This window comes from Phoca vitulina, unplaced genomic scaffold (assembly GCF_004348235.1).
Source record: "Phoca vitulina isolate PV1807 unplaced genomic scaffold, GSC_HSeal_1.0 scaffold81, whole genome shotgun sequence".
Classification (NCBI taxonomy): Eukaryota; Metazoa; Chordata; class Mammalia; order Carnivora; family Phocidae; genus Phoca; species Phoca vitulina.
The window spans coordinates 4,133,876-4,155,310 of record NW_022589784.1 but is presented as its reverse complement, the minus strand read 5'-3'; the positions used below and the strand labels follow the sequence as shown (position 1 = coordinate 4,155,310).

Sequence of the window (21,435 nt, the reverse complement as noted above, 5' to 3'; positions counted from 1 at the left end):
GGCCGGCCCATGGGGCCCCCCCGGGCTCGATCAGCCGCGGGCTGCGGCCATCCCGGCCGGGCTGGGGCTGGGGCTGGGGGTGCCCTGGACGGCCGGCGGCTCGGAGGGCGCGGGGCGCGGGGGCGCACGGACGGCGCGGGCGGCCTGGGCGCGCGGCGCTGGGCTCCGGGGCTGCGGCGCGAGGGGCCCGAGCTTTCGGAGCGGCTCCACGGCGCGCTCTCCCGCCGCCTCCGCCGCTCCCGCCGCGGACGGCTTGGCCGGCTCCGGGCGGGGGGCGGGGCCGGGGGCGGGGCCAGGGGCGGTGGCTCGGGTTTCCCGGGACGGGAGCCGCCCCCGCCCAAGGAGGGGGGGGCGGGAGGAGCGCAGGTGGCTAGGGTGCAGGGGCCACAGCTCCCCCTCTAGAAGGTCATCTCCCCGGGCCCCTTTAGGAAAGCCGGGGCCCCAAGACGCCCCCTCCCCAAGGGCCCCCTTCTGGGTTAAGAGGCACAGCGCCCCCGACGCCAGTATCCGCGGCCTTCAGCGCCCCACGCTCTATTGAGGATCTGGTTTTGCTGCCAGACTCCTGGGTCCTGCCTGGTCCCCTTCCGGAAGGCAGGGCCCCAAGAAGTACCCTCACCAAGGAAGCCCCTCAAGGGAACCCCAGCACAGCGCCCCCCTAATTAGCTGTTTCCCACCCCTACTCCAGAGACCCGAACGGCGCATCTTCCAAAAGTCTGGGGCCCCAGGAAGCCCCTCCCCCAGATTCCCCTCCGGGGAATTAAGAGTTACAGCACGACCCCAGACGGCGGTCACAGCGGCCACAGTCTCCTCCTACCCCACTGAAGATTGCGGGGTCCTCCTAGTCCTGCCCCAGGTCCTCTTTCCACAAAGCTAAAGAAGCCCCCCGTGACAAAGCCATTCTAGAGAACTGAGACCCAATGTTTTCTCCTAAGACAGTAAGTGATACCCTGAGACTGATGATCCCCGCTGCCCACAGAGCCCCTCATCAAGTGGCAGTTCTCCCCAGTCTGGCCTCAGAGCCCTGCGAGGGATCCTATTCCCACCCCTGGCTCTCCGCGGCGCTCTCTGGGTACCAAGACCCCGCGTTGCCTCTCCCGCGTTGCCTCTCCCGCCTGCGCGCGTTGCCTCTCCCGCCTGCGCGCCCAAACCCACCGCGCCCCCTCCCCGACGGCTCCGCGTTCCTAAAGCGCCCCCTGGCGGCCCCAGCCGACTCCGGGGTGGGTGGAGTGGGCGGGGCTGGAACTGCCGTGGCCCCGCCCCACCGCGGCCTAGTTACCGAAAAACACCCTCCTTACCTCCCAGCCCTCGGCCCCCGCATCGGGCTTTTTCCCGCGCGGTCCCGGCCGCCGCCTGCGTTCCTGGGGCCGGGTGCCCTGGTTTCTCTCTGCTGCCGCCTGATTTCTTGGGGCCTTCTCACTCTGGCCCAGGCCGCCTGCATTCCTCCGATCCCAGCAGGCCTGGGATTCGTATGGGTATTGGACCTTCCTAGGACCACCGCCTCTCCCCGCGCCCCCTCCGGGCCCTCAACACACACCTCCCCCCAAGGGCCTGTACAACTTGCACTGCTACGCAGTGTGCGCGGTGACAGGAGACACTCAGGTAGTCTCACCCCCTGTGCTCGGGCGCATGCGGGTGGGGGACGTCGGGAGCACGGAGGAAGGACGGCAGGAAGGAGTCCGCCAGGATGTGAGCTTGCGGGTAGGGTGGGGGCATAACAACGAGCAGGTATCAGAGAAGTGGCGGCGTGGGAGCTGCCTGGTCCTGGACAGGTGTCTGCTCTGTGCAGCCTTGGGCCGATACTTCTTAAATGTGCCTCAGTTTCCCCATCTGTAACACGGGGTATTATGAGTCGATTCTAATAGGGTTGTCGTAGAGATTAAGTAAATAGGAGTAACCGTCCCTGGCTCGTGGTGAGCGATGCCCGAGTGTCTGCCATTATTGGTGTCACCCTGTGCTCCCTCCCGGTGACACGCTCACCCTGGCCGTTCGCACACAGACCCCCAAATCTTTGATCCAGGCAGGGTCACACCCGGTGCCATCCTTGTTCTCACACACACTGGGACACCCTTTATGAGAACAGCACCATCCCTAACACGGAGCGGTCACGACCACCCACGTCCTTGCCCAAGGGCATGCACAGACACACACACGCAGGTGCCCTTCCTTCGCTTCCAGCCAGACGCACGTGTGCACATGGACACAGAGCTCACATTACCCATAACACACACACACACACACACAGTATCCAGTAGAGACACAGACGCACAGGACATGCACACACAGTAGCCCACTGGCCCTCCAAGTCGCCCCGTGGTTGCTCGTGCACATTCACGCACGCCCATGCTACCTGGCGCCGATACACACGACACACGTTAACTCACACACGGGCACTCCGTGTGACCCACGCCCCACCCACTGCTGGTACACACGGCCACACGGAGACCACACACGCTCCTGCGGGGTGCACGCACACAGCCCTCACGCGTACGTTGCACACAGTAACCCGCGACATGCACACACCCCAGAGGATGCGGTACGCTCCCCACAGCCACACAAGCGCGGGAGACTCGGAGACACCGTCGTGCGTGCGCACAAGCGCACACACGTGTGAGGCTAGTCTGGGAGGCATAGCCCCTCTGCGCACATGCGGCCCAGCCGGGAGCCCACCCCCCGCACCCAGCCACCATTAAGCTGTCACCAGCCGCCCCTTGGCCACCTCCTGCTCACCCCACGCTGCCGGCATCCCCCTCCCTACCGTGGCTGGGGCCATGGGGGTGGGGGCGTGCAGACACATGGGGCGCAGGACACACACATGTGCCCACCATGTGGACGCTCGTAAAGTGGTTGCCCTGGCAACAGCAACTTGAAAGACTCGGTTCTTCCTCTGGGGTGGGCAGGGGCGCCAGGGTGAGGCTGCGGTGGGGCGAGACAGGAGGTAGGAGGGGGTACGCCAGGCCACGCGCCCACCTTCCACCGCTGTTGGAGACCCCATCACCCGCAGGCCCCCAGAAACCCTGTTCTGCTCAGGGCCAGCCGCACGTGGTCACAGGAGACACACATTCACTCCGTCCCAACACCTTCACGCACCAGTGTGTCACCTCACGCAACCCAGCACCTCTGGACGCTCTCTGTCACCAACCCACACACTTTGTCACCCCCTGGACAGGCAGTGACAGACACCCTGTCGCACTGGCTGACTCACACAGCAGCTGGGAACTGGGGTGCACACAGACACGCCCTCCCTCTGGCCCCCGCCCCCCTCAAAGGAGCTGTCTGGGCCTGGCTGCCCGGGAGGCCACGGGGATTCAGGGGCTGGTTCTATTTGCAGGAAACACGGGTATTTACAATGCTTTATTTTTAAACCTTGCTTCTCCCAGACTGTGGCTGCTGTGGGGCGGGGGTGGGTGGAACAGTGCCTTGAACCTCCCCTGCTTCAGAGCAGCCCGTGGGTTGCATGGGCTGTGGTCTCCCCAGTGCGCAAATATGCACAGAGAAACCGAGGCTCAGTGTGGAGTAGGGGGTGTCTATGGGCACGTGGCCCCTGTAGCTGATTTGAGCCTGCTGGCCCTAGGGTCAAGGCCAAGGCAGGGTTGGGACAGCGCAGGTGCACCCAGAGCCCAGGCCCTGTCACCTACCAGCCCTCTATGTTGTTTGCCTGGGAATTAGTTCCGCTCACTCACTACCTCCTCGGGTGCCCCCCCCCCAGGTAGCTCCAGGCAATGCCCCCGCCCCCACATTGCTCTGTGCTCACTTGGCAGGTGTGAAACCTGGGGATCAGAGAGGTCAAGACGCTGGCCCAAGGTCACAGAGTAGGGAAGAGGCTCACACCCCGGGCTGGATAATTCCAGAACATTCAACCACTGCCCTGGCCACTCCTCCACCCCTGACCCCCGAGGCTGGCCCCCCTGCCCTTGCTGCGCAGTCACTGCTCCCAAGGGGAGTGCTCTGTTCACTAGTGGAGGCCCAGGCAGAGGTTCTGGGAGGCCAGCGGCTGCTGGCCAAGACATGGACTTGGCTGGTGGAGAAGTTTCCATCTTAGCACCAGGAGCTGGTCCAGGCCTTGCAGGCCCCGGGCTGTACCTCAGGACCCCCAGGAACCAGAGCTGCAGGGGTGGAGGTGGCCCGGAGCCCTCTGTGTCTTCTGTCTCTCCCGCCACCCCCAGCTGGAGCATCTCCATACACTCGGCATTGCTCCACCCCACGATGAGCTGGTCACAGAGATGGCTGGGCCTCAGTTGGCTCATCGGTGAAATTGCTCCCACAGTCATTCTGTGCCCAGTGCAGATCCTCAGGGACTGGTAGTGTCATTCTCCCGCGGAGAAGGGAATGGGCTTGCCAGGGGTCACTGGGACAGCTCAGAGCTGCCAACTGCCGGCCAAGAGGCTCCTCTAAACTAGGCTTCAGGGTTCTTAATTTGACAGTCATCCTGGCCCCAAGCTGGACAATGCTGGAGTGGAGAGAAGCCTCAGCCCCGACAGGGGACACAGCCCAGGGTCAGAGCGAGGGGGCCGGGAGGAGCTGGTGGCCTCGGCCAGGATGGGGCCCTTGAGGCCCGTGGGCGGCAGGAAGGAGGTGGCCGGGTCGAGGCGAGGGAGGATGGGAAAAGCAGGGCTGACGGCCATCCCCACGGGGCCATTTGCAGCCACAGGCCACAGGTCAGGGGCCCTGTCCTTGGGGGCCCTGGGTCAGCAAGGCGGGAAAGCCATCAGGCCAGCCCAAGGGAGCCGGGGCCGCAGGGCAGGCAGCCGGGTGGGGGCTGGGCTGGGGGTTGTGCAGCACCTGTGGGGCGGGGCGGGGGCTCACGGACGCACAGCCACACACACGCAAAAGCCACAGATGTGTACACCCTCACACACACACAGACACACATAAACACACACTCAGAAACACAATCATATAGACAGACCCCCCCCAAGTCACACACACTCCCCAGTCACAGCTGCACATGCGTACACACCATCACACATGCAAAAGCCATACACGTGTACAAACTGTCCCCCCCCCCACGCACGCACGCGTGCACGCGGCAGCCCCGGCTGCCAAGGCTTGCGGGTGCCCTGCGGCACCCCCCCCAGCACCCTGGCCCTTGCCACCCGTCTGCCCAACCCTGCTGTCTCGCGTCCTTGGCCTGGGCTGCCCTAATCCCTGTCTCGTGTCCTGAAGCCAGAAGATAAGGGGCAGCTGCAGCCCCAGATAAAGGAGGCACAGCCACAAATCCGGGGTGGCCCCGGCAGAAACGGGCACTGAGCCCAGGCCGCACGGGCCCTGCTGCTGCCACCCCATCCGGCCTGGCTAAGAGGGATGGAGAGAGGGCAGGGGAGAGACAGAGACACAGGGAGGGAGCAGGGAGACAGAAAAGAGGGACTCCGAGAGAGAGAGAGAGAGAGAGAGAGAGAGAGAGAGAGAGAGAGAGAGAAAGAGAGAGAGAGAGAAGCAGAGGGAGAGAGGGAGGCGGAGACCAAGACAGACAGACAGAGGGAGAGAGAGAGTACACGCAGCACCTTCCCCAGGCCCTGCCTCTCCCCATCTGAGTGCCTCGGTGTCCCCATCGGTCCCCTGTGCCACCTACCTCCTTTCTGCTTCTCCAAATCCAAATGTCAAGATAGGGCATTCAGAGGATGACTCAGGCCTGGTTCAGGGTGGGGAGGGGGGCATCTTCCTGAATGTCCCCACATTCTCCAGGGTGACACCTGGGAAGTTCTCATCCCCCTGCCACAGCCTCAGTGAAGGCAGGACCCCCAGAGCAGGTCCTGGCCCTTCTGTGCCTCAGTCTCCCAGCTATGATAAGATGCACTCACTCAGCAAGTGTTCATTGGGCACCTCCGGTGAGCAGGGCCTGGTGCTGGGTGCTGGGGACACACAGTGACTGAGGTGGACCCAACTCCCACCTTCTCTGAGCTCATAGTACAGTGGGGAAGATGGCATGTGGCCAGGTAGCACCAGGATGATGAGGGTCACGATCCCAGGGGGGATGCTCAAATGGCTGCAGAGCCTGAAGGGGGCAGTATCTCCAGCAGGGGGCAGTTAGAGAGGCTTCTGGAGGAGGAAGAGGAGGGGGGGAGGAGGAAGAGGAGGGGGAAGAGGAGAGAACTAGAGGGTGAGTGGAATGAACAAGGTGATTGGGAGCAGGGAATAGACTTCTTGCAAGAGGGAACAGCACATGCAAAGGCTGAGAGGTACAACTGGCTCATGGGAGGTCTGGAATGAACCTGGTGCTTGAGTTTAGGGAGTGAGGGGATAATGAGGAATGAAACTGGGGAAGGCAGCAAGGGATGGGTCCTGTAGGAACTTGGGGGCCATGATACAGGGCTGGGGCAGTAGGGAGACACGGAAGGATTGGGAGCAGGGGAAAGCCATGGTCAGATTTGTGCCTGGGAGGCTGGGTTTTGGGGGCAGGTTGGAAGATTGAGGCCCAGAAGTGTGTGTGTGGCCGGGGAGGGGGGGTGCGTGATGGGAGAGGGGATGGACTAGAGAGAGACTCTGGAGGGCAAGTGGGCAGGACACAGGAACCCACAGGCTGTGGGGGGAGAGGCAGAGGGGAGCATGATGCCCCGGTCTCTGGCTCAGGACGGTGGGGCAGTCCCTGGGCCAGGGATCTCTGGGACCCACGGATTCAGGTGGATTTGGGATGAATGCCTGTTCCCTCTGCACAAAGTCAGAGAGTAGAATAAGTGAGTTAATGCAAGAAAAGGGCTTAGACAAAATGAGTGCTCAATAACTGTGTAGCTACTGGTATACGATTAATACTACACCACTATAATAGTTAGCAATTAATATTACATCATTAATATTAATATTACATCATTAATATTAACATTACCTCATTAATATTAATACTATTGTCAATGGCCAGTCCAAAGTCCCCCCTCTCTCCCGCCCCCCGCTTACAGGAGGCCCTCCTTGATTGCCTTCACAGAAAGCGCAGGCCATGGCAAGGCAGAGCCAGGGAGCCCTTGGAGGCCCAGAAAGGCGAGGCTATGTTCCGACAGCTCTCTGTGGGCCTCAGTTTCCCCATCTATCCAACTGCCTCTCTGGAGTGGCCTGGGGTGCCTGTGGGGACGGTGGGGGTAGACTCCTGGTGGAACCTCAGAGGGCAATGGGACGGGCATCTTAGGAGGGAGGAGTGAGCTCGGTCCCAGGAGGTGGGCAGGCACAGCTGGGCAGGAAGTCTCGCCAGGACTGGACGCCGCAAGTCCACCGTTTTTTTTAAAGATTTTATTTATTTTTTGACAGAGAGAGAGACAGCGAGAGAGGGAACACAAGCAGGGGCAGTGGGAGAGGGAGAAGCAGGCTTCCTGCGGAGCAGGGAGCCCCGATGCGGGGCTCGATCCCAGAACCCTGGGATCATGACCTGAGCTGAAGGCAGACGCTTAACGACTGAGCCACCCAGGCGCCCCCCCTTTTTTTTTTTTTTTTAAAGATTTTATTTATTTTTTGACAGAGTCCACCGTTTTATCCCCAGACTGTCCTACAGAGGGCAGCCGAGGCCAGCGCTGGAAGGCAGACCGCTCCCCCGGGAGCTCTCAAGGGTCGGGATTCGCCTGTTGTAGTCGCTGCTGCATGTCTGGCATCTAGGACGGCCTCTGGCACGCAGGCACTCAACTAATTACCTGTCGATAATGTTCTGCATAAAAGCCGTGGAGTTTGTTTTTTTTTTTTTTTTTTTTAAAGATTTTATTTATTTATTTGAGAGAGAGAATGAGATACAGAGAGCATGAGAGGGGGGAGGGTCAGAGGGAGAAGAAGACTCCCTGCTGAGCAGGGAGCCCGATGTGGGACTCGATCCCGGGACTCCAGGATCATGACCTGAGCCGAAGGCAGTCGCTTAACCAACTGAGCCACCCAGGCGCCCCTGGAGTTTGTTTTTTTTAAAGCCCCAGTTTTAAAGTTTTTCGAACACCCTTGTGGGTCGACTACGGCCCGTCGGGAGAACCACCGAGCAAGCACTTCAGCTCAGCGGTACTACCCTAAGTGCGACCCGAGGCTCCACCCCCACTCAGGCTCCGCCCCCTTACGTCGACTCGCGAACAATGGCGTCACTTGGAACGCCCCGGGCATGCGCATTTCCCCAGCACGACAGGAAGACGCACTCGCGACCCGGAAGGCCTTCCCGCCGCACTCCAAAGCCGGCGTGAGGGGGGCCGATGGCGGAGGGAGCGGCGGAGGCCCCAGCAGAGAGCGGTGGCGGCAGCGATTCAGGAGCCGGCGCTCCGGAACGGGGGGTGGCTCCCATTAAACCTCAGTGAGTCGCCGGGGCAGGGAGAAACCCTCACGAGGCCTTCCCGGCGCCTACAAGAGGTGCATGCCGGGTGACGGGGCAGCGGCCCGGGCGGGAAGCTCGCAGGCTCTTCAGTCTGGGCGGTTCCTGCACCCGCAGGGTCGGAGCGGACAGCGCACGTTGGGGGTTGTCACGTGTGCGAAGGACACCACGGTCCTTGCAGGACTGGGCAGGGTTGGAGGCTGGGGCCGCAGTGCATGCTGGGGACTGTAGTCCGGGCGTATGGCGGGAGTAGCGCTTGTGCACCTGCAGCCAGCCTTAGCTACGGGCAGGGACTTGTGTCTGAAGCGAGGGCCGTGGGGCATGCTGGGGAATGTGGCGACTGTGGCCCCATTGCAAGGCATGCGGGGACATGTAGTTTTCTCTAGCCGAATGTGACCGGAGATGTTTATGCCTGTTTGTAGTCTGGCTCAATACTCTGGGCAGTGGGACCCGGGGACAAAATCTGGGCTCTGCCTGTGGCCTTGAGGTGCGCCCTGACTGGCAGCTGGCTGGTTCTAAGTAATGCAGTTCCCATCAGCAGAGGCACCTAAGCAGGGACAGGTGTTCTCAGTCCCTTTCCCCAGCGTCCACTGCATCCGAGCTGGAGAAAGGACCCCTCCACAAGCCCTTTCCCCACTGCCTCTCTGCTGGCAGGTACCTCACCACTAAGGAGCAGTTCCACGAATTCCTGGAAGCCAAAGGGCAGGAGAAGCCCAGCCAGGAAATCAAGGCAGGCGACCCTGGTAGCAATGACCTGGCTGAACCCGAGGCCAAGCGCATCCGACTGGAAGATGGGCAGACGGGGGAGGTGGCCGAGCCCCGGGAGCAGCCGCAGGCTCAGAAGAGAGCCCGGGGCCAGAACAAGGGCCGGCCCCACATGAAACCCACCCACTATGACAAAAATAGGCTCTGCCCCTCCCTGGTCCAGGTGAGTGTAATTGTTGCTTGAAAGTCCTAGAGACCTTCGGGCTGAGTCTCTCTGCTCCCCCGTTCAATCCTCAGGAAGTTCTGACGTGTTATTGTCCTCATCTTCCTGATGAAGAAACTCAGCCTTGATGGGTTCCTGACTTTCCCCAGGACACGCAGCAGGAGGGGAGGGGTTTGAGGCTCACACCCAGGCTGCCTGGTTGGCCCAGCCTCCCCCCCATCCTCCCTCATGGCTTCTTGGTTCCCATTCAGGATTCAGCTGCGAAGTGTTTCTTTGGCGACCGCTGCCGCTTCCTGCATGACGTGGGCCTCTACCTGGAGACCAAGCCGTCGGACCTGGGCCCCCGCTGTGTGCTTTTCGAGACCTTTGGCAGGTGCCCCTATGGTGTGACCTGCCGCTTCGCCGGGGCCCATCTGGGACCCGAAGGCCAGAACCTGGTGCGGGAAGAGCGGGTCCAGGCCCCACCGGTCCGCAACGGCCTGGACAAGGCCCTGCAGCAGCAGCTGCGAAAGCGCAAGGTCCGCTTCGAGCGTGCCGAGCAGGCCCTCCGCCAGCTAAGCAAGGGCCACGTGCCGGGCCCCTCCCCTGAGGCCACGGTCCCTGAGGTCTCGGGGGCCGAAGGTGCCCCCGGGCAGGACAGCGGTGACACGCAGCAGGCCGTCCCAGAGCCAGGCGCTGATGCCCTCGCCAGTGGCTCGGTGCGGACCTGTGGGCCCCTGACGGACGAGGATATAGTCAGGCTGCGGCCGTGTGAGAAGAGGAAGGTTTGTGGACGGGGCTTCCTGCTGAGGGCGCTGGTGGTGTGGGGGCAGAAAGAGCCGAACGCACAGCCCCAGCCCCAGAGAGTCAGGGCTGGGGCGGAGGGAGGGAGGGAAAGGCTTCCTGGGAGAAGGGGCAGAAGGGGCGTCAGGCCTGCGGTTTCGGCGGTTGGGCAGAAGCTCTGCGGCAGAGGAGGACACGGAGGACAGGACAGTCCTTCCACAGGATCCGTTGACTTGTGCAGAGGCCCGGAGGTTGGCGGGGGGCGGGGGGACGCAGGGGAGCCCCAGAGGCCCGGCCAGCTTCCCCGGGTTTTGTTTCCCTGCAGCTGGACATCAGCGGCAAGCTGTACCTGGCGCCCCTCACCACGGTACGTCGGCCCGGCGCTGCCCGGTGTCTGCCCCTGCCTCGTGGGTCCTGGGGCTGCGAGAGGCGGCCGGGCTCCCTGCCTGCCGCCCCTCACGTGTGCCCGTGTCCCCCGCTGCCCCCAGTGCGGGAACCTGCCCTTCCGGCGGATCTGTAAACGCTTCGGGGCAGACGTGACATGCGGGGAGATGGCTGTGTGCACCAACCTGCTGCAGGGCCAGACGTCCGAGTGGGCTCTGCTCAGACGCCATCCGTGCGAGGATATCTTCGGCGTCCAGGTTGGTGCCGCCCCGAGGAAGGGAGGCGGGAAGTGCGGAGGGGCTCTGGGCTGCCTAGCTTTGGGGCAGGTTCGGGGTCGGATCTCCCTGACCCCAGGCCTGACTCAGTCATTCCCAGATCCCTCTTGCCTCAGCCACGGGCCCAAGGGCTGACCCGATGCCCCTGTGAGGGCCGGGGGCCTTGGCGCAGGGCCACTTCGGGGAGACAAGGCCACCGGCTCCATCCCCATAGTGGGCAGGGACAGCCTGGACCAGCCCCTCACTCCCTGCTCCGCCCCCGGCCACAGCTTGAGGGCGCCTTCCCTGACACCATGACCAAGTGTGCCGAGCTGCTCAACCGCACCATCGAGGTGGATTTCGTGGACATCAACGTCGGGTGCCCCATCGACCTTGTGTACAAGAAGGTAGCAGCCGCGTGGCCCTGGACCTCCACGGTGTGGGTGGGCGGGAGCCCGGGACCTGGCCTTGCTCCCGCCTGAGTCTCTGGGGACCCGTGGGGGCCACTGTGCCTTGATTTCCCCGTTTGGACGGCGAAGGCAGAGAAGGCTGTAGGCCCAGCTCGTGTCCCGCCCTCCCTTGCTCCAGCCCCCCGTTTCTCCCAGGGCGGGGGCTGTGCGCTCATGAACCGCGCAGCCAAGTTCCAGCAGATCGTCCGCGGCATGAACCAGGTACGCCCTCGGCCGCCCCGCCCCCTCCCGGCCTGACCCCGCGTCCTGCTGACCCCCACCGTCGCCGCAGGTGCTGGACGTGCCGCTGACGGTGAAGATCCGCACGGGCGTCCAGGAGCGTGTGAACCTGGCACACCGCTTGCTCCCTGAGCTGCGGGACTGGGGTGCAGCCCTGGTCACGGTGGGTCTCGGGGCATGGAGGGCGTGGGGGCCTCAGGAGCGCTCGGCAGCCCTTCCTAATGGTCTCTCTCTCTCTGCTCCTCCCTCCTGCTCTCTGGCTCTCCCTCCGTCTCTGCCTTCGTCTGTCTCTTCGTCTCTCTGTCTCTCTCAGCCTGTCCCTCTTGATCTCTCTGGGTCTCTTTCTCTGTGTCTGGTCCTCCGCCTCCCGGCCCGTCTCTCCCTCCCCGCGCGTGGCTTCTCCTTCAGCTCCACGGCCGCTCCCGGGAGCAGCGCTACACCAAGCTGGCTGACTGGGAGTACATCGCGCAGTGTGCGACGGCAGCCAGTCCCATGCCCCTGTTCGGTGGGTCCCCTGCCGCCAGCCCCATTCCCAGAGGCCACATGCCTGCTGCCCGCCCCCCCTAGGACCCTGCCCTGCCCCCGGGGACGTCACTGGGCTGGCAGGACCTCCCCTCGAGCTCCCGCTTGCCCCCAGCTCCCTGAGACCCCCCAGCCTCTGTCCCTCAGGAAACGGGGACGTCTTGTCGTACGAGGATGCCAACCGCGCCATGCAGACTGGCGTCGCGGGGGTGATGATCGCCCGGTAAGTGTGGTCTGTGTTTGGGGGGCTACAAAGAGCCGGCTGGAGCCGCACCCACCTCCCTGCCCCCCTCCCTGCTCGGTGTTCCCGGCAGGTGGCTCTTCCAGGACAAGGGGCAGAGAGGGGGGACGCAGCTGCTGGGGAGGAGGCGGGGAGCGGGCCTCTGTGCGCTTGAGGGCTGGACCTCTTGGGCTTTGAAGGTTGGCTGAGCCCGGCGGGGAGGCAGAGACCAGGGCTCCAGCCGCCAGCCACCGACCCCCTCCCCGCCCCCCCCCCCCCCCCCGCAGCGGTGCCTTGCTGAAACCGTGGCTGTTCACGGAGATCAAGGAGCAGCGGCACTGGGACATCTCGTCGTCCGAGCGCATGGCCATCCTACAGGACTTCACACGTTACGGCCTGGAGCACTGGGGCTCGGACACGCAGGGCGTGGAGAAGACCCGCCGCTTCCTCCTCGAGTGGCTGTCCTTCCTGTGCAGGTGGGTGCTGGGGCCGGGGGGTGGGGGGCCGTGTGTGGGGACGGCCCGGCCTCACCCCGTGCCCGCCACCCGCAGGTACGTGCCCGTGGGCCTCCTGGAGCGGCTCCCACAGAGGATCAACGAGCGGCCGCCCTACTACCTGGGCCGCGACTACCTGGAGACGCTCATGGCCAGCCAGAAGGCGGCCGACTGGATCCGGATCAGGTGCCAGGAGACCGAGGCGCCGGGCTGTGGGAGGCCGAGGGGCCCGTGGGCCGCAGGCCTGACCCCACCCTGTGCCCTCTTCACAGTGAGATGCTGCTGGGACCCGTGCCAGCCAACTTCGTCTTTCTGCCGAAGCATAAGGCCAACGCGTACAAGTAGCCGCGGGGTGGGGAGGGGGTGTCTGAGGGCCCAGCGGGGCCTCCTGCTGCACGAGAAGACAATAAATTTTATTCTTTTAAAACCCAGGCCTTTCTGTGACCCCGAGGCTTCCCCGTCCCGCTCTGGGGAGCTTTGTCTCGACGCCGGGCTGACCCTGTCCCCAGCAGTTACTTTCCCTTTCTCATTGACGATCTCGCAGCCGCCCCCATGGGCTGAGCCCTGTGCTGGCCACCACGGCTGCCCAGGGAGGCTTTACCCACAAAGAAACCGCTAGGGCTTGCGAGGCAGGGGCCTCGGCCCTCGTGGGTGTGGATCCGGGCAGGCTGCCTGGAGGAAGGAGCCCTAGAGCTGCCCAGGGCACGGCTGGCAAAGGGTCTGCCCCACCCTTTGCGAGGCCTGTCTCTGGCTGCCTTGGTTTCTCCATCTGCCCTCTGCCCACCCCCCACCCCCCACCCCCACTGATACCGGAATCCCGACCAGTGGGTGGGCCGCAGCCTGGAACCTGCCGCCCGGAGTAACCAGGCAAACAGAACTCTGCAGGACTCTGAGCCTGTTCTCTGGGTGGGCCGCCGGGCCCCCACCTGCTGCCCTCCTGGCCTGCTGAGGCCGGGCGCCCTGCTTCCCCATGCAGCACCCCAAACCCTTCTATGCGCCTATGGCTCCCCAAGAAGGCTTCAGCCCCCGGGGCCTGGATGGCACCGAGGGGCCAGGCAGCCAGCCTGCTCCCACCTGCATGGAGCCTCTTCCTGCTGTGGGTACGAGTCGGAGGGTGTCGGGTGTGAGGGTGGGTGGGGGTGCCTGAGGGGTGGGGGACCAGGGCTCAGGAGTGCTTTCGTCCACAGGTTCCTCCAACCTGTATCAGCCCCCAAACCCGGAGAAAGAGGTGTTTCCAGCCCCTCCGGCAGGTACCAGCCCCTCCCCCAACCCTTGATGAGGACTCGGGGGTGTGTTGGAGGGGTCTGGGCCTATCCTGCCCATGCCCCTGGCCCTAGGTGGCCCCCAAAAGGTAAGGCCTATGTATCTGGTCCCTCAAGTAGGCCTTCAAGGGCAAAGCCTGTGCGCCCTATTGCCCAGACAGGTCCCCAAAATGATGCCCAGGGCTCCTGACTCCCAGATGGGACCCCAAAGGCAGGACCTCGTCCCCATTCCTCAGATGGACCCCTACGCCAGGCCTCTATCTCCTATCCCACAGATGGGTCCCCGAGGTTTGGGCTGTGCCTCTCACCCCCTCCACCCTATACTCCTTCCCCCAGGTGGGTCCCAGAGCTCCTCTCAGGGCTGCCCCTCCCTGGCCTGCAGGTTTCCAGATGGCACCCTGTGGGTGCTTCTTTGACCCCCGCATCTACCGAATTGAGTGGGCCACCACCGACTTCGGCCAGTCGTCCCTGTACAAGCTGACGGCAGTGGGTGGTGGGGGACCCCCCGGGGGCCCGGCTGGGGGCCCCGCCTCGCCAGGCACCTACCTCCTAGAGCCCCAGCACTACCTCAAGGCCCCGGTGCCGGCCCCACCGCCCCCGCTGTACCCACACTACCAGCCGCTGCCTGGGGGCCCCCAGTACCTCATGCCCTACTTCCCACCCGAGGGGCCTGGGCCAGAGGCTCTGGGCTTTGTGGGCGATGGGGGGCCCCCCGCCTACATGGAGCTGCCTCCGCCCCTGCTCAAGGAAGGCCTGGGGCCAGCCCCACTGCCGCCCGCACCGCCACCTGTCCCCAAGGAGAACAAGCTGCCTCCCCTGCTCATCACGCTCCCCACTGAGGCCGCGCTGCCCCCCGGCGCCTACGGCCACCTCAAGGGCCACCTCAGTCAGTTCCACGGGCCCAGCGAGCCCCTGGCCTTCCCCTCCAAGGAGCTGCAGGGTGGTGGGGCCGGGCCGGCCCTGCTCTACCCGCCGGGCCCCGGGGAGCCCAAGGCGGCCGAGGCAGAGGCAGCCCCACTGGGGGCGGGCGAGGCCAGGACCCCCGAGGCAGCCAGGGCCTTCGTGCTACCTGAGAAGGTGCTTCTGGAAGACGCAATGAAGCTCTTCGACTGCTTGCCGGGCAGCGCTGAGCCCGACGGGTCCCCGCGCACGGCCCCTGGGCCCGCCCTGCCGGACAGCAGGGGCGGCGGGGACGACTCGTCCAGCGACATCCGCTCGCTGCACCTGCCGGACGAGCTGCTGTCCTTTGACTACAGTGTGCCCGAGATTCTGGACACCGTGTCCAACGTGGACTACTTTTTCAACTTCAAGGCCCTGGATGAGGAGCCGCCGCCCGGCCCGGGGCCCCCAGCCGCGAACACCGTGGCCCCCGCGGTGCGGCCTGAGCTTCCCAGCAAGAGGAAGGCCGGCACCTCGTCCGCCAAGAAGGGCAGGCAGGGAGGCAAGGGCAAGCAGGCTGCGGGCCCGGCCAGCGCCGCCCCCTCGGGGCCCAGGCAGGAGCTGGGAGCCACCCCCCATTAAAATGGATTTGATCTCTCGGCTTGCTGTCAGCTTGGTGGCATCGCGGGGCCCGGGGACAGCGAGCTGAGGCTGGACACGGAGGACGGTCCCCTCCTCCGCCCTGTCGCAGCGGGCCCGGGGTCACATGGGAAGGCCCGGCAGGCCCCCAGCACCTCCTGGGTACTGGGCTTCCAAAGCTGAGCCGGGGAGCCCTACAGTCACAGGGAATTCTAAATCCCTCCTCCAAGCCCCGGAAAATCGGTCAGCCAGCAGAGAGGCCGGGGCGGGGGGGGGGGGGGGGCTTCTGGAAGGTGGGGAGACGCTGTCCAGACTGCGCTGTGAGGATCTTTTGCCCAGGTGTTTGGCGGGGAGAGGGTTGCCCAGAGAGGGGCAGGAAATGGCCCAGAGATGAGGCCTACCCTCGCCCCCCCCAACCTGCTTCTCTCCCCCTGCAGAGGACCAAGGGGCCCTCCTGCCCCAGGCTCTGGGCTGGGTCTCCGGGGCCCCAGGGGTGGCTGGGTGTGGGGAGGCAGCATCAGTAGCCGGAACCCGGCACCTCCCGTCTGCCAGGCACCGCGCCGGGAGCCTGCTGGGCTCGCCTCCCTGCACCTTCCTTCCAGAGTTTCCAGAGTCTGCGCCTGCCCCGCCTGGCCCCCCACTGCGCTCCGCTTCCTGCTGAGCCCCCTCTCCCCGCAGCCACGTTTGGGGTACTTTTGAGACTAAAGCCAAGTGCACTTGGCGAAGGGAAGGGCCCTGGCCAAGGACGTCGGAGGATGGGCTTGGTTTCCTTGAAGGTCAATGCGAATGTTAGCTGTCAGCCTAATGTGGAGGGTGGCTGGGGACACGCTCGCCCGGGAGGGCGGGGTAACGGCTCCCTGCTCTGTCTGCGGGTCGCGGCTTTCCCCGACCGGACCGAGATGGGACTGGACCAGGAAGCGGACCGTGGAATGTACTTTTTTAACCGAACAGGAAACTCACGGGGCCACCCAAGTTCTCCCTTCAGATGAGGCGGCCGTCCCGTGCCACCCGGGAGTTAGAGTGAGGTGGTGGCCGGCTAGGGAGAATACACAAAGCCGTGTACGGTGTACGGATGTGCGCACGCCTGTGCGTGCACACGTGTAGACACATGTATGCGCACCCGTATACACACTAGCTACATGCGTGTGCGTAGGTGTGCGTATCTGAATGTACACGCGTACTCAGCTGCTCACGTGTTCGCGTCATAGGGGTGGGTACACATTAGGCGTGCATGCGCACGCGTGTATGTGTGCACAAAACACACCCCGTGCATGTGTGTGCATGCGTCCACATGTGTGTACGTGTGTGTACACGTGAAATTGACGCTTCCAAACGTTTCTCCGTGTACGTAGCAGAACGCGCACGTACGTGTTTGTATACACGTGAGGGTTTATACCTCAGGAATGGAATCCCACCGGTCGCTGCCTCTGCAGACTCCCCCCCACTTCTCTAACGGGACACGTGGCTGTGTCTTAGGCCTTTCAGAGGGTCACCTCTTACTCCGCCGGGTGCCTGGCTCCTTCACTTCACCGGCGTCCTGTTGAGGACCCAGGCTGCCCCGCTCCTGTCGCAGAGGAGCTGCGACATGAGGACGCCGCGGGAGGCGGCGGAGGCGGGTGGAAGGGGGACCGAACACGCTCAGAACACGCTGCACGCACACCGCCGCCGGCTGTTTTAATAGAACGCTTTAAGACCACGCTGGGCTCCTCCGGCGCGCTCAGCACCTGCCTCGGAAACAGGCACAAGCCTTTCGGCACCTCCCGCACAGATGAATCCAGAAGCCCTTGAACCTGAGGCCCTTCTCCGTGTGCAGCAGTTTGGGGATGGCGTAGGCCAACCACACGGACAGCAGCATGGCCACCGTGAGCGGGATGATCGTGACTGCCGCCGGGATGGTGGACAGGGGGAAGGCCCCGTACACGTAGACGCTGAAGGTGGTCTCCAAGTGACAGTAGCTGCAAGGGGCGGTTGGAGAGAGGCCATGGGGTGCTGCCCCCGGGGCCCTGCCCTTCACCCCAGTAAATGTGTTAAAACCCACAGATAGGAGCACTGGGCCCCCGGTGGTCAGTTGGGACGCCGAGTTCCATTTCTGTCCATTTCAACTCTTCTCCAGTCTGAGTCTGCTGTCCTCTGTCTGCTGGCAACGGTCCTGTTTCCCCCCCAGGTTCCCTGTGGTACCCTCCTCCTCCGGGGACCAGCAGTCTCCCTGACTCCATAGCCCAGGCTCAGTCTAGAGAGGCAAACAAACCATCCCACTGCCAAGTGGAAGCAGAGGGCGGGCATGATGGGGCCGTGGGCATCCACGAGGCAGGCAACGAGCGGCAGGGTGGAGCAGGCCAGAAGGGAAGGGCATCCCAGGAGAGGGGACCCAGGGTATAGGAGAACTCACTGGAAGCATGGTGCAGAGAGAGGAGCTGATAGGACCAAAGGTAGTCCTCTCCTCTGGATATGCCACCCTATGTCTTCCGCCCATGGCCATCCCAGAGTTGGCCCCACGAGGTCAGGGTGTGGGGTCTCAAGGGAAGGCAGGGTCTCCATGTGCTTTGGGGGTGGACTTTGTATCTGTCTAGAGGGGATAGATGATGGGGGGGAAGGATATTGTCCCATATGCCCCCTTCCAGTGGGAGACGTTGGTAATCTAGGCCAGCACGCCTAGAAACCTCTTTGCACACGTGGGTGGAAAATATTCAACAACAAGCTCTAAGGGGGAAAGGCTGAAATTTGTAGGGTGTGCTGAGTCCCATGGTGTAAATTCTCCCACCGTGGCTGATTTCAGCCTACCAAGGGAAAGACAGTTGGCTTGCAAGATCCCTGGAGATCTAAGAGTCAGCTCGTGCACGCCACCGACGAGGTGGGGCTTGCGAGGGACGTGGCTGCCAGCCATTGCTCTTCCCCCAGCACCCAGCATGGGCTCTGAATAAGGACTTATTTAGTGAGTGAGCAAATATCATCTAGAACTTAAAATATCACTCTTCCCAGGGACAGTCTGGGCTGCTGGGAACACTGATGTTTATCCAGGACCCGCCAAGGGGAGGGAGAAAAGTGGGTCCCTCGCATGTGTGTGACCCGCCCCAGGAGAGCCAGCCATCCCCCCAGAGGCCCCTGGCACAGGGCGATTCACCCCTTCTCACCTGTAGTACGGATCCACGATAGAAATGTAGAAGATGTAGATTCCATTCCTTTGGTCAAAAATAACCTTGTTTGCCGTCGGGCCTCCCAAGATCTGATACGGGACATTTGGCCATCTCAACGGGGCATCGTTGGCTGGGTCATGGCAGCTCACGTAGTTCTGGGGAGAAGGACAGAGGCATGCCCACTGGCTCCGGAGGCTGGGGAGGGCCGTGCCAGTGCTCACAGATGCACCCCCACCGCATGCAGGGCCCCACCTGCAACACTTCTCACCAAACACCCCCAGGGGCAAGTCCAGGGCCAAGTGCCTGGTGGGCAGGTGGTTCGTGACCTTCGTGGGGGACACTGTGGGTGGCTGCTCAGCCTTTATCCTGCCCTCCTGTGTCCGGGCCTTCCCATGCTGCGGGGGCTGCGGGCTTGGCCGCTCTGCTCGCCAGAATCCCTTACAGCCCTGAGTCCGCGTGTGAATGAATACTGCCAGGTTCAAGTACTCTTGGTGTTACGGGCTGAGGCGTCCCCCCCCCCCCCCGGCCCGCCGAGCCCACCGCCAGTCATATGCTGGAGTCCTAACCCCCAGGGCCTCAGAATGTGACCTTATTCAGAGATAGGGTGTTTTTCAGGTGATCCAGTTAAAATGAGGTCGTTGTTAGGGTGGGCCTTGATCCAGTATGTCTCGCGTCCTTATAGAAAGGGGAAATTTGGACCCAGACGTGCCCAGGGAGAACATCATGTGTAGACAGAGGCAGAAATTGGGGCGTATGTCTACAAGCCAAAGAACACCAAAGACGACCAGCAAACCACCAGAGGCTAGGAGAGCCTGGAACAGATTCTTGCTCACTCTCGGAAGGAACCGACCTTGCCAACACCTTGATCTCAGACTTCTGGCCTCCAGAAGCGGAAAAGGATCCCTCTCCGGCATCGAAGCTGGCCAGTGTGTGGCGTTTTTGTTAAAGCAGCCCTAGCTAACTGATACCCCTGGGAAATCCGAAGGCAGAAAAGAGACAGAGCCACCTTCCTGGGGCTTCTCACTGGCGCTGCCGCCCAGCACGGTCGTGGCGTCAAGAAGTGGTCAGCTGGTGGCAGCAGCTTCTCCTCCCCGTCCCTGGGTCCCAGGATCTCATCTGTGACTCAACTGCTTGCACTTGACCAGTACATCATGCTGCCTCCCTGAGTGGGAAACTTTGCTCTTCTGCACTATTTGCTGGTGGGCCCAGAAGGGAGGGGGGCTGGGCTTATAAACAAAAGAAGAGACAGAAAATGGAAAAGCCAGAAAGTTAAAATGATGGTGAGCCCAGCGATATAAAAAACGGAAGGGCTCCTCTTGCATGGCGTGAGCAAAAACCCAAGAGACATCGAAGACAAACTGAGGGAGGCATTCGCAAACTGTATTGCAACCGAGAGTTAATTAACCTCTTGGCTCTATAAAGAGCTCTTGACAAGCGAGGAAAAGAAGTGAAAGTGGCCCTCAAACAGGAAAAGACACGAAGCCCAGCCCATAGCGGAAGTCAGGCGCACGTAAATGGACGAGTTCGTCCCGGGGATGGTACACCTAGCTGGTGTGCTGTGGGGACAGGCGCGTGGTGGGAGGCACGTGGCACCAGCCCGCGGAGGGGACCTTCGTGGCATCCGCCCAAACTGCACACGCCTGTAGCCTGTAACCAGCCAGCCCTACCCTGCCTGCAGGTAGCTCCACAGGACAAGGGACCCACGCGGGTGGATGGAAGTGGCCCACGCCTGTCAGTGGGGCAGCGGCTGAACAACCCCAGAGCACCCTCCCAGGGGAGCGCGGTCACGTGACTTTAAAAGGAAGCCGCTCTCCAGGCCCCAAGGCCATGCTGTAAGGGAGCCCGGGCTGCCCTGCTGGGGAGAGAAAAAGCACATGGACAACTCAGCTCCTGGCTAACAGAAGCCCCACACAGGAGAGAACCTTCTTGCACCCGCCAGCTGAATGCCCCTGCAGGGGCGCCCCCGCCCATGCCTCGGGTCTAAGGTGCAGAACCTTGACAAACAATCCTGTTGAGTTGGGGGTGGATGGTTTGGCAGCACTCGGTAGTGGCTAGTTATCCGTCTTACTGCCCTTTCGGCTTTTCTGGGTTTGAAAGTTCTCAGAATTAAAAACAGAACACAGATGCAGAAGCAATGTCCACGGTGTGGATGGCCACCTGGGTGTATGTTGCCCATCCCCAAGCCCTGCCCCCTCCGCGGGTCCAGAGATGGAGTGAGGGTGGACACCTGATTTCAGCTGTGCCCTGGCGCCAAGCACCCCTTGGATGTCAGCTTCCCCGGTGTTAACAGCAACAGGCCCTCCCATTTGTCAGCAGCTCCCTGCATGGTGGATCTACACAGTGCCCCACAAAGCACCTCTTTTCCAGCCCCCGGCCCCCCCAGCACACTCCTCCAGCCGCTCTGGTCCTTCCCTTGGCTTCCTTGGCAGACACATCCTTAAGTCAGAATGCCAACAGAGCTGGTTCTCAAACCCATGCCAGCCCTCGCTTGTCCTCCAGCGGCCCCTTATGTTTCGCTAGCCGCTGGGCTCCTCTGTGGCACCTCTGAGTTTCCCACGTGCAAAGAGAGTGCTGTATTTCCTTCTGCTGCCCGCTTCGTCCCTACGATGTAAATGGCCCCAGGGTCAGCCCACGTGTCCAAGCTGGAAATGAGGACGATGCTTGGCTCTTCTCTTCTCCTCCCACATCATCCAGTCCCTCACCAGCCCCTGTTGGTTGGGCCCCTGTTAGGCACTGGATGTGCCCCCCCAAATTCATATGTTGAAACCCTAGCCCGCGATGGGATGGAATTTGGAGGTGGGGCCTCTAGGAGGTAATGAAGTTTAGTCGAGGTCCTGAGGGTGGAGTCACCAGGGTGAGATTAGTGCCCTTCTAAGAAGGGACACCAGAGAACTGAAATCAGGGTCTCAAGGAGATATTTATATACCTGTGTTCATAGCAGCATTAATTAACCACAATGCCCAAAAGGTGGAAGCCCCAGCGTCCATTGACAGGTGAATGAATGGTGT

The 21,435-nt window shown here is 62.7% G+C and overlaps 3 protein-coding genes across 3 annotated transcripts in view; 2 read left to right on the top strand and 1 right to left on the bottom strand.

The window, feature by feature from the left end:
* Nucleotides 1–8,074: 8,074 nt before the first annotated feature.
* On the top strand, nt 8,075–13,011 carry DUS3L (dihydrouridine synthase 3 like). The gene is made up of 13 exons (XM_032394675.1): nt 8,075–8,242; nt 8,915–9,188; nt 9,440–9,952; nt 10,276–10,317; nt 10,439–10,591; nt 10,879–10,995; nt 11,194–11,259; nt 11,330–11,440; nt 11,686–11,782; nt 11,947–12,022; nt 12,307–12,495; nt 12,571–12,699; nt 12,786–13,011. The coding sequence occupies exons 1-13, from the start codon at nt 8,145–8,147 to the stop codon at nt 12,856–12,858; spliced, it is 1,938 nt and encodes a 645-aa protein (XP_032250566.1). The 5' UTR covers nt 8,075–8,144; the 3' UTR covers nt 12,859–13,011.
* Nucleotides 13,012–13,483: 472 nt separating this feature from the next.
* Nucleotides 13,484–15,296, top strand: PRR22 (proline rich 22). The gene is made up of 3 exons (XM_032394447.1): nt 13,484–13,613; nt 13,701–13,763; nt 14,158–15,296. The coding sequence occupies exons 1-3, from the start codon at nt 13,484–13,486 to the stop codon at nt 15,294–15,296; spliced, it is 1,332 nt and encodes a 443-aa protein (XP_032250338.1).
* Nucleotides 15,297–17,008: 1,712 nt separating this feature from the next.
* The window catches only part of CATSPERD (cation channel sperm associated auxiliary subunit delta), a 46,240-nt gene continuing 41,813 nt past the window's right edge, over nt 17,009–21,435 (bottom strand). Inside the window, exons 21-22 of the mRNA XM_032394946.1 lie at nt 18,425–18,582; nt 17,009–17,248 (exon numbers count right to left, since the gene is read on the bottom strand). Coding sequence (XP_032250837.1) covers nt 17,011–17,248; nt 18,425–18,582 — 396 coding nt within the window. The 3' untranslated portion in view covers nt 17,009–17,010. The remainder of the gene's footprint in view (nt 17,249–18,424; nt 18,583–21,435) is intronic.

Coding starts and splice junctions, on each gene's coding strand:
- PRR22 (XM_032394447.1), top strand. CDS start 13,484: ATGCAGCACCCCAAACCCTTCTATGCGCCTATGGCTCCCCAAGAAGGC. Junction 13,614..13,700: donor GGAGCCTCTTCCTGCTGTGG/GTACGAGTCGGA, acceptor TTTCGTCCACAG/GTTCCTCCAACCTGTATCAG. Junction 13,764..14,157: donor GTTTCCAGCCCCTCCGGCAG/GTACCAGCCCCT, acceptor CCTGGCCTGCAG/GTTTCCAGATGGCACCCTGT.
- DUS3L (XM_032394675.1), top strand. CDS start 8,145: ATGGCGGAGGGAGCGGCGGAGGCCCCAGCAGAGAGCGGTGGCGGCAGC. Junction 12,023..12,306: donor GCGGGGGTGATGATCGCCCG/GTAAGTGTGGTC, acceptor CCCCCCCCGCAG/CGGTGCCTTGCTGAAACCGT. Junction 12,496..12,570: donor TGGCTGTCCTTCCTGTGCAG/GTGGGTGCTGGG, acceptor CGCCACCCGCAG/GTACGTGCCCGTGGGCCTCC.